The sequence below is a fragment of the Drosophila elegans genome, unplaced genomic scaffold, assembly GCF_018152505.1.
Source record: "Drosophila elegans isolate 14027-0461.03 unplaced genomic scaffold, ASM1815250v1 contig_476, whole genome shotgun sequence".
Lineage (NCBI taxonomy): Eukaryota > Metazoa > Arthropoda > Insecta > Diptera > Drosophilidae > Drosophila > Drosophila elegans.
In genome coordinates, this window is record NW_024545863.1 from 20,835,922 (window position 1) to 20,846,774 (window position 10,853).

At 42.1% G+C, this 10,853-nt stretch overlaps 1 protein-coding gene across 1 annotated transcript; it reads left to right on the forward strand.

The window, feature by feature from the left end:
• The first annotated feature begins 6,064 nt into the window (after positions 1-6,064).
• Positions 6,065-9,908, forward strand: LOC108147108. Its single transcript, XM_017273397.2, has 3 exons — positions 6,065-6,081; positions 7,506-8,158; positions 8,440-9,908. The coding sequence occupies exon 3, from the start codon at positions 8,445-8,447 to the stop codon at positions 9,642-9,644; it is 1,200 nt and encodes a 399-aa protein (XP_017128886.1). The 5' UTR covers positions 6,065-6,081; positions 7,506-8,158; positions 8,440-8,444; the 3' UTR covers positions 9,645-9,908.
• The last annotated feature ends 945 nt before the right edge of the window (positions 9,909-10,853 follow it).

Consider the following 10,853-nt stretch of genomic DNA (forward strand, 5'->3'; position numbering starts at 1 on the left):
TTTCAGTGTGACTAGAAGACAAAAAATGAACGAAAGAACCGTTGGCTGCCAGCATTTTTGCGCTGCATTTTCCAGCAAAGTTGGGTAATTCTTAAGTTGCTTAAATATGTGCAAACATGGCGCGACAAATGTAATTCGTCTCCGGGTATTGTGTGCTGCCCTGTTGGCCCCCTAACCCCTGAAAACCCTGGAAAACCCTGCTTGAGCACTCATCTAGCAACGCTGCCACTGGGTTGGCAACTTTTCTAGTTGCGGTCCCATCATTTTAGAATGCAGCTCCACTCTCTGCTGAACTTTCGCCACTGTAGATCCACAGTTTCTGTGTGTTTTGCCAGTTATCCCAGCTTTCCCGACCTCTCGGCGTCCCTTTGTATTTTTTGTTTGTCTCTATCGAGGACTGTGCTTGTTATTGTTGTCGCTTTTGTTGACTGCAGAAGTTATTAAAGCTGCAGCCGCACTTTATTATTGTGAAACAAAACCCGAAACAACAACACCACCAGCAAGGAGCTGATTCCCAAGTTTTCCTTTACCACTGTGTGTGTGTGTGTGTGTGTATGTGTTGGGTTTGTGTATTCTTGTACACAGATACACGCGCATACATGTGGGAACTGGCATTGTTTATCTTTCACATTGTTGACACAACTTTTGTAGGGTATGTCGAGGGAGAGATGTGTTTGTATATGTGTATGTGCGAGTGGCCGGGATATCATTTGTATAATGGTAATTTAATATGCATTAGCCAATGTCAGGTCCCCGGACCAAATCGATTATTTTAGCAATTATTATAATTTCGAAACAGCGATGGGCTGGCAAATTAAATTTGTTCCTCCGGCCAGATTTTCATTTCCCCATGTGCATATATGCATTCGCAAAATGTGGCCACAAGTGACCTAATAATGTCGGGGGGCACATTTGAAGGCTCCCCGTTCGTTCGTTTTGCTGTCGATGTCAGAATGTCAACCAGCTATTTACATCTCTGTACACATGTTTGTGTCCGTATGTGCATTGTGTCTGTAATAGTATTGATTTTTCGTTTGACACATGGGTCGCACACACATCTGTCCCTATATATTTGTATATGCGCAGGCCAGGTGTGTTGGTTTGGACGGGCGGCTAAAGTTACATTACCAAAAATCGCATTAAAATTCAACAGGCTAAATTATTGTTGGCACAAAGTCAAAATGTTTGACACTTAATCCAATTTAAAATACATTTTGCATTAGCGCTGGAAGCTAAATCCAGAGCGCAGAAGTTCGACATGGCAGTTAATTAGGTAGAAACTAATGGTCGAGCTGGAATTACAGGGCAACCTCAGAGGATTTAATCTATGCGGGACTTTAATTAGGTGTTTGTGGAGTTAATGTATATTTTTCTAAACATTTAAACTTACTTTAATTCAAAAATTATAAATGCTCTAAAAGCATAAAACTACGTACTTCATGCTACTAAATACATCCAAGCTTTTAATTGCTAATTAAAGCACTTACAAATTTAATTGTATTTCCGTTGGAGCTGAAAATTGGAAACAAGATCAAATGTTGATAAATGCCAAGTCTCAAGAGAATATGTATCTTTTGTGTAGGGTATATGGCGAGCTTTAAATCTGCCAGTCACTAAATAACAATCAGTGCGGATAAAGTAAGTCAACCAAGGCTCTTCCCCAAGGACCCTTCAGCATCTGTCTTATTTTTGAAAAATATATTAAATGCCGTCTCCTACCATAAATTCATGTGGCTTTTCTGTGGCTAAGCGTGTGGCAAGTATAAACACGCACAGATACTCGCAAAATCCCAGACCGCTTGACAGATTAGGACCTAGGATATCGATGACAATTGATGGCGGCACATTTTATTTTTCGAACTTTTTTGGAATTGGTTCCGTTGAAACAAGAGTGAGTCGTAAATGTGTTTCATAAAGTGCAGCTGCCAACTGCTAAAAAAGTAAATAAGCTCCGTATGATTGACAATGCAAATTCATTGGGGAAATGTTTGCTGATGTTGTAAATTTTATTTCCCCCGCACAGCTGGCAGCCCCTGGCGAGTGTTTTCTTTGATGGCCTTTTCATTGAGTGCTCAACTAATAAAGTTTCGCATATGTGGACAAATATCACATGCTGGGAATAAAATGAGTTTATGAGCGAGTACAAAAAGATGGAATGCCCCCACCAGGCATGCGATATGGAGGCGTTGAGGGCAACTAAAAAGTGTTTATGGGTCCCTCTTTTTTATGGCACTCGTTACCGAGCAGAAGGCCCAAACTATTATAAATAAATTATGATTTGCCTAAGCCGACACGAAGACACGTTTGATGGGCATCATTATTTTTTCGGCAACCATTTGCCTACTGCCTTTTGCCAGTTCCATGTTAATTTCGGCTTTAACTTGGGGCTCAAATTAAATCAACATCGCTGTGAAAACACCGTGAAAAATGCCCATAAAGAAAGTCGAAGCGGCAAACAAAGGCCGGAACGGAGGACATTCATTGACATAAAACTTAAATTTTTAATGCACACCCCCTCCCTTGGTTTGTTACCCAACGCGCTCAATGTGTGTCGGTTCAGGTGCAAGACACATAAAAAATAAATGAGCACAGTACAAGAAAAGCGGCGAGAAAGGAAAGCCAAACAAAAATACAAGCGCCCAGCGAAATACAAAGCTGTTTGGCGTGGAAAATAAGTGGAAAGCCACGGCGTGCCACAATTGTGTGGGTAACACAGGGGGGGGCTTTAAGGGATAAGGGATACTGTCGGGGCGGCCTTCCAAATTTTGTCACCCAGCCGCGTAACTCGCGACAATTTTTTATGGCAAACAAATTTTGTTTTTGTTTCTCGCGGCGCCACAAACAGAAATCGAGCCGTGGGCAAAGGCAGTGGATCCACAGGCAAAAGGCGTAGGGATTCACGGCGGAAAAGGAAATTAAAAAGAACTTAATATTTCACAAGAGCGGAGGGGAAAGGCAATTTACAGAGAGAAGCCAAAGCGACTGAAATATGACAGAGTAATGGAAATTGAAATGCGAATATTTAAGGGATAACCAGCAAACGGAATTCAAATTCAATGGAATTCTCCAATGGCTTGCATGTTCCCTAGTCGAGTGGCAAGTTCCGAATAAGCCAAGCTCATCAGTGCCACTTCTATAACTAGTTGCCTTACACGGGGGAAAAAACAAAATAAAATTGCTCGTTTCTTTCAAATCTATCTCAAAACGTCATTACATACTCATAGCTAGTTAAATAGTATAGAATTTTTTAATATTTTATTTAAACATTGTTAAAACAATTTCACGCTCAGAGGTGCATGTAAGCTATGTTAGAGTAGAGAACAAATATTTAAAAACTCAAGCTTATACCTTTTTATTAAAAGCTTTTAAATCGTTTTGTATAGTATTCTGAGAAGATATATAAATATATTTATACAAATATATAAATCTGGCATTTAATAATTTTAAAAGTTTATTCAAACGTTTTCCAACTATTACGACTCAATTTCTCACAGTTTACACATTCCTCAACAACAATTCAAGCATTACCAAGGCAACATTGTGGCTACAGCCACCGAGTACCTTAAGGCCCACGGAATGGTAGCCGCAACCACGCCTACTGCTTGAACGCCCACTCACCACCCATTTGAAGCGTTTCCAGCGTGAGGGCCCACGCCCACAATGTGCCCCTCAACCAGAGCACCCACAAATACTGGCGCGTGAGCCGCGAGAGAAGTTAAAAAATTAAATGCTATACGCAGGATTTGTTGGCTGCGAATGTGGCACCCAAGAGGTCTCGGCATTAACCTGCAGGATCTGGGCACCGGAGCGTATGAGTGATACGCACAAGGACACGTGCATCCACACACCGACACTGTCTGCGCAAAGAGAAAAATAAATGTTACATGTGCCGCGAATGAACTCAAAATTGATTGGACCTCCTGAGGGAAGAATGTTTTCCTGGGGGGTACTATAAATATTGAAATAATTAAATTGCATTTTAATAAATGAAGTGGGAGAGAGCATAAATATTTGAGGAGACAAAAGCGCGCCAGCTATGCGGATAACCTAATTATGAGCAAACCACTTAAGCCCCTTAATTGAACAAAGGCGAAAAGGGTCGCCTGTGACATGTGTAGGCTCCCAAACGAATGTGGTTGGTGGAGAGGGTATATTCTTAGCAAAAGTCCTTCATTTAAATGTAAGGTAAGGTGCTTCAACTTTCTATTATTGTTATCTCAGTTTGAATTCCTTCTTTCTCCCCACCGCTTCCCTCGAAGACATGACGAGAAAATAAAACAAGGAGCGAGGACCGACCAGTACCTAATCCCAGAGCCATCCAACTCCCTCTCCGGGGACACCGATTCGTATTGTTGACTGCGCCGGAAATTAAGCGCACCGGCAGGAGGAAGTCTGCCCTAATGTACTAAAGTGAAATAACGTGTACGCCATATCTTGAAACATGCGGATGGCAGTAAACACTGATACACATACAAAGATACAGATACTCATCTCTAGACTTGGAGATACAGATACAGTGGCAAATGCAAATACCGTTAGCTTGACATCGGGCAAAAAAAAAAAATATCAACAAGTCCCATGCAAATTTGTACCTGACTTTTAGCTAGGCCTATATTGAACTTTATTTCCAGCTCCAGACAGTGACATTTATTCAAACTACATAGTTTGAGCTGAATTTCCCATTTCGGAAAAATCAACGTCAGTTGTGCTGCGATTTCGCTTATGATAACGATTTGCCGGAGGGGAAAACATTCGGGCCGCCGCGATGCCAATCATATGAGAGAAGGCAATGCCAGCATAATTTTTTCTGCTCGACGATAAAAACTTCCTCCAGCGCTAGAGCGGAAAATAGAGAAAACTGGAGGGGGGCGGAAAAGCAAATATGAAGCCCGGAAAAAATGTTTGGCAAAAAAAAGGCGACATATAATTGGAAAACTTTCGGTAAAAGGCGATGGCGACAAGGCAAAGTGTGAAGAAATATTTAAGTTCGTTCAAGTGGCGTGAACTAAATTGAAAAAAAATACGAAAATAAAAACTTGGTAAATGGGCGGAATAGAGGAAACAGGGTCAGATGAGAGTGGGTAGTTACTTAACTATTTATGGAGTTATTGGAATGTCGATTACCTTTCCCCAGCCAATCAATACCGCAATCGAAATGGAAAAAGAACAGCACAAAAAGGGGTAAAAGGGGTAAGGGCTGGCTGCCCAGATTGATAAATATCGCCGAATGCATAATTTAATTGACTTTTATGGGTGCGCCGGCAAGCCCAACAATTTACACCATTGTTTGTTTTTGCATATAATTTCAATTGAATTTTAATTGAAATTATGACGACTCCCAGTTCCACGGAGCCGGGCTCAATTGGGTCGCACAGAAGCATTGTTTTCCTAACCGTAGTGCTTTGTTTGCGCGGCCCGGCAATAATTTCAGTTGTGGTCAGAGGGTGCCCGGGAGGAGGTGGTGGTGGGGTGCTCACAATGGCAACCATTTAGCATATTAGAATATGCATTGTTTGCGCCCAACTCCAGCACACGCATTGTGCGACCACCCAGGGGGCCTCTGTCCAGCGGTGTCGGGGATCGAATCCTGTTTAAGGATGTTCAATAATAACCATTACTTTAATGTTGGTCTAGAAAGATTGTATGTACTTTTTTAGATATTTGCATTTCAGAAATATGTATTCATATTAATCTCTCTATCAATGAGATACAAAGCCATATAAAACAATAAAAAAAGGAAAACCTTTAATAAATCAAAGCTTGCAAAAGTTTGCAAGTTTTTGCCCTTCTGGAGACCTTAAAATTTAAGATTGCAGTAAACTGATTTATTTATGTATGTTATGCTGTCTAGCTCACAAATTTGGAGTTTAAGCTCTCACCACACCATTCTGTTTACAATATATAAAAATATTTAGTTATTTGCACATATTTCTGGGTGGCTCTCTTTTTGATATGAGTGAAAATATAATATTTCAGCAATTTAAATTGCCACCAGCTGATAGTCTAACATTTGTTTTTATCTAAGTTCCCCCAACAAGCGTAGTAGCTGTACTTTTTGCTGTCGTTTCTGGTTTCTGCCCAGTAAGTAAAGAAAACAAATAAATAAATTTGAGTCCTGGCCAGGACACATACACACACACACGCAAACTTTTGCAGGGATGGTAGGATACCTTTCATAAGTTCGACATGCATGCGAATTCTCTTTGGTTTGTGGTTGGGGTTAGTTTTGGTCAAACAAATGCTATTTCTAGGTTTCACCTCCGGTTTGCAAATATTTCCTGCATATCTATTTTAATTATTATTCTTGTCCATTTCCTGGGATTAATTAGCACTTGCCTTTGATGGGGCTTTCATTAGCCCGGCTTTATATGCGGCTAGTCTTCCCTTCGGCTATTTCCACTTAGGCGAACAAGAGTTGGCCAAAAAACACTTTCTGCCCTCTTCGGCTGGCGCACATGCAATTGGAGCTCGCTGTCATACTGCGACATGCACTTTGCGGCCACGACATGCAATTTGAAATGGCCATTTGCGCAGCCATCAGTCAGTGGGCCGCCCGGAACTTTAATTGCCCGCACTCGTTAAGGGGTTGGGTGGAGAAAAACACGGAAAAGTCCCACTCGCCGCAAATGTGTTTTCGCGCCTTCGCCTTCCCAGTCTTTGAGAAAAAACTCCGACACACGAACTTCGACCTACGACTTCGATTGCCACTCGATGTGATTGCTATTTAGTTTGCCCACCGACCGCTTGGCACGTCCTTTTGCCAGCTCGCAACGATTTCAACTGAGTGGCTACGGACGGCATCAGCGTGGTTTGTTTATGCCCCGTCGTGAGTCCTTCGTGCCGAGTCCTCGGAGCTTAGTGGACGGGGCCACAGAGAGAACGAGAGCTTTTTAGTCCACTGAGCAAGGTGGCGAATATCGTAAGCTTAAGAGAGAGAACATCTTCCCCTCTTTGCTTCCCCCGCAAAAAAAAACAGGAATGCATTCCCTGACAGGATAAATGCTTTATTCTTGAATTCGATTTGGCAAGCTGCAACCTTTTGCTTGACCTTATTGGGGTTGTTTTTTCGGGTTAACACTTTAAAAAGTATTAAAAGGAGTTAAGCGCTGAATTTAATTAGTAAAAGTAGCGGTTATTGCCCTAGTTTTTTTTTTTTATGGCTCGATAAATGGAAAAATAAAAAGCATTGCATTAAGTATTGAGTTTTGAAAAAATACAATTTTTTTACGCCAAATAGAAAGTTAAAATGCAGTTGGTGAAATGCTGATACAATGTTTCAGAAAAAAAAATAAATAATATTCTTTTAACAATAAGAGCATTGGGAAGAGCTTTGAGTCCAGTCACGTTTATTTTTTACCCAGAAGCATTGCCTGATTTGTCAGGCGCAGTGGCTTTCGAAAAACAACTTTTAAACATCAAAATTTGGAATCACCAGCTCCCGGATTCCTTTCTTCCGGTTCCCCACCAATGTCCAAATTGAACTGAGTACGCCTTTCCCCAAGTAGCAGTGGCCGTCGCCGAATCCAGATCCGGATCCCGTCCCGTCCCATATCCAGACACAACCGAAAGCCATTCCCAGCAGTCGAACAGACAGCCCAAAGACACCCCCTCCCCCTCCAGAAGGAGGGCGTGTGCGTGTAGATTCCTATATATGCGGTTTAGTTGGCCAACCGCAAAATTCTTGCAAAACCAAATAAAGAAAACAACGAGAACTAACTTGGGCCAAAGCAAAGCAAAGCAGAGCAGAGCAAAGCAGAGCCAAGCGCCAACGGAAATTGTTAACCTTTGGGGATATCAAACATTTACGATTGCGTGGCTGCGGCAGCGCAGCAACATTTAAGTTTTTATCAGCACAAAATAAAGTTTTGGTTTACGGATTGTGTTTCTGCCTGCCTGCCGCCCTAACCCATTATTTGGTCAGAGGCAGCCACAAGTGCCCAGGAGCAGGAGCAAGTCAGAAGTTGGAACAGGAGCTGGAGCAGGAGCTGGATCAGGGGCTGAAGGCTCGTCCCTGTTGATTCCGGGCCACGCAGAACTTTTATCCTTTTCAATTTCCTTTTTCTTGCCGAGTTCTTTTGAGGGATTTAAATTTCTTTTTGCTGCAGGGACAACAACGAAACAACCGTGGGAGCGGCCACATCGACTTGCTGGCGACTAGGTGAGTACTTTTGTTGGCCTAATCACGACTTTGCCGACTTTGCCGACTTGGCCACAATCGAACGCAGCACAATGCGATTTCGACGGCCAATTTGACTTGCGATTTTGGTTAAAAAGTACATTAGATTGCTTGATAAAAGCAATATTTTGATTATTTTTTTTCAATTCAAATTTTATCGTTTAATTTTTAGTTTTACGTAATAGGCAAAATTTTTATTTTATAAATATATTATTTAAAAGTTAATTAGCTTAGTTCAAACATTGCTATTTTTTTTGATCCAGCCGTCATGAAGGAAAAAAAGAAAATCCGCGCAGTTTCCCTGCCTGGGCCGGATCAACCTGGATCCTCGAGTGTGGTCGACACGGAGGATGTCCAATCGGAAAGCGATGATCAGGCAGTGCCCTTCATCTTGGTGGATTGCATACCCCTAGCAGATCGCTCCGATCTGGATGCAGCTCTCAGCCAAGTGGAGCGAGAGAGGATGGAGAAGGTGGAGGAGGATATTGACGGCCAGCATGTACCTCAGCTGGACGATGTGCAGCCACCTCCAGAACTGAATATGCCCATCAACCTGGGCTCCAGGGAACTGGCTAGGCTGAAAGCTGCAGAGGATGAGCGCCGTTTCCAGGAGGATCTGCGGAAACTCAGCATTTTTGGGAGGGAAGAGGATGAGAAAGTCACCTCTAACGCCACCAAAGCCATATCCGAACTGGCACTGAATGAGGGCAAGCTTCTATTGCAGACCACCTACAATCTGGACCAGATTCGCAGTAAACTTGAGCAGCTGAGGGACTTGCAGGAGCAGATCTTGTCGGCGGAATCCAATCCACCGCAGGTGGTGGCCCCATCCCCAGTTCCCGAACGTCCAAGCATTTGTCGGCAGGGTACCTTCGACATCAAGCGCGAGGGAGAGAAAAAAGGCGACCAGCCAGTTTGTAAAGTTCAAACAACGCGGTCACTAAGTCGAGCACTGTCAAATACTCGTCGAGAAAAGGTAAAGTCCACTTTAATGGCCAAAACGCCCAGCTGCGACGCTCCGAGAAAAAGGGAAGGAGCTAAGATTTCTTCAGGAACTCAGCAAATCATCAGCCAGATTGGCGACCTCCTCATGAAATTGCAGATTCAACGCGGCGGCTGTTCAAATCTGGATGAGGGATCTTCGTACTCTTACATGGTGACCATCAAACCGGCCGACGGGGCCTCCAATTGTTCCGTGCATGCATTAACAGATCTAAAACCCCGCCAAATGAAGGCGACTGTGCAGCCCCGAATAAGCCAACAATCCATCAATATTTTCTCTCCTGCTAATGGAACTTCTGAGTTACGCTTGAGCTCCAGTTACGTAAATGAGAACCTTTTGCTTCCAATGTCCCGTCCCGAATCCCCATCCACGCGACTCAAGGCGCCATTACAGCGTAAAAGGCCAAGCCCCTACCTAAAAGTGCCTACCCCGGCTAGTTATTGCCACGGTATGAAAAGAGATTAACATGGGATCTATCAACAGGACTTCAGTAACCGGGTATTACATTTATTTGAAAGGTATTCAAAGTTAAATAAAAATATATATTTTTTGAGCCTTACGCTAATAAATGTTGGTTGATCCAGTGATGATGCCATTGTAGGCATCAAAAGCAACAAACGGAAGGATGGTTCACTAAGTGTAAGAAAATAGTTAAAGATTAGCCAAAAATTTAAAATATTTGATAAAAAAGGACCTCTTAACTGAGTAAAAAATAAATTCGTCCTAAAATTTGCAATCGAATGGCATTCATAGCTAAAAATATTTGATTTTAATGCAATCATATGAAATACTCTGTGATAAAATTATATTTTTATATTAATTAATTAATTAAATATAAACCTGAAATAAAATCAATAGTTATTTTATTTATTTCTGATATATAAATAGGGCCTAAGAACTGGTAAAGTTCATATATCGGCAAGCTTTAACTTTATCGTAAAAACTTTAATTAATGCAATGCCAAATTGAATTATTAAAAATGCATTCACAAACTGCAAGCTGCGTTTCAATTATGTTAAGATCAATGTTTTGTTTTCGTTCACACTTCATCAATATATTATACATACAATTGAGTTATTAAACATTAACTTGCATAGCTCAATTGCTGTTTGTTTTTACTCTTTGTTCAGGACAAACATTGAAGTAGTTTGTTATTTATTTGCAATTTAAATTAATCACAAAAAGCGCCATAATTATGGCACTCACAATTACGTTTTTATTGGAATTTACATTTTTGCAATTAAACAGATTTTAATACGTTTAAGAGCTAACTGCTGACCCAACTCGTGCACCTTTGGATCCCGCTTCCTGGCATAAAAGTTGCATCTCTGGAGGAGTTGTCTAATTGCATGGCCACGCACTTTCATTGCTCATTTCCGGGGTGCCCACGAGTGCGTGGTTGCTGCTCATTTTGTTCGGTTTGCGCAATTGTGGCCAAAGTGTTTTTCAACTTTCCTCTGTCGTTTCGGCCCGAGGTCGAATCTGAAGTTCGTCCCACTCACACCCCCCTTTCGACCGGATTTGGTGAAATGTCGGCCCAGTTGGTAGGCAGTCCTGCCTCTTGTCCTGCTGTCCTGCTGCAGGACCTTAAAAACAGTCCTGCCTCTTGTCATTTGTCGTTGGGCGCAAATTGCAAGATTGACTGCTGGCTACATGGGCGAGAAAGTGGGGAAA

Excerpts from the sequence above, each read along its gene's own strand:
- LOC108147108 (XM_017273397.2), top strand. The coding sequence starts at position 8,445 with ATGAAGGAAAAAAAGAAAATCCGCGCAGTTTCCCTGCCTGGGCCGGAT.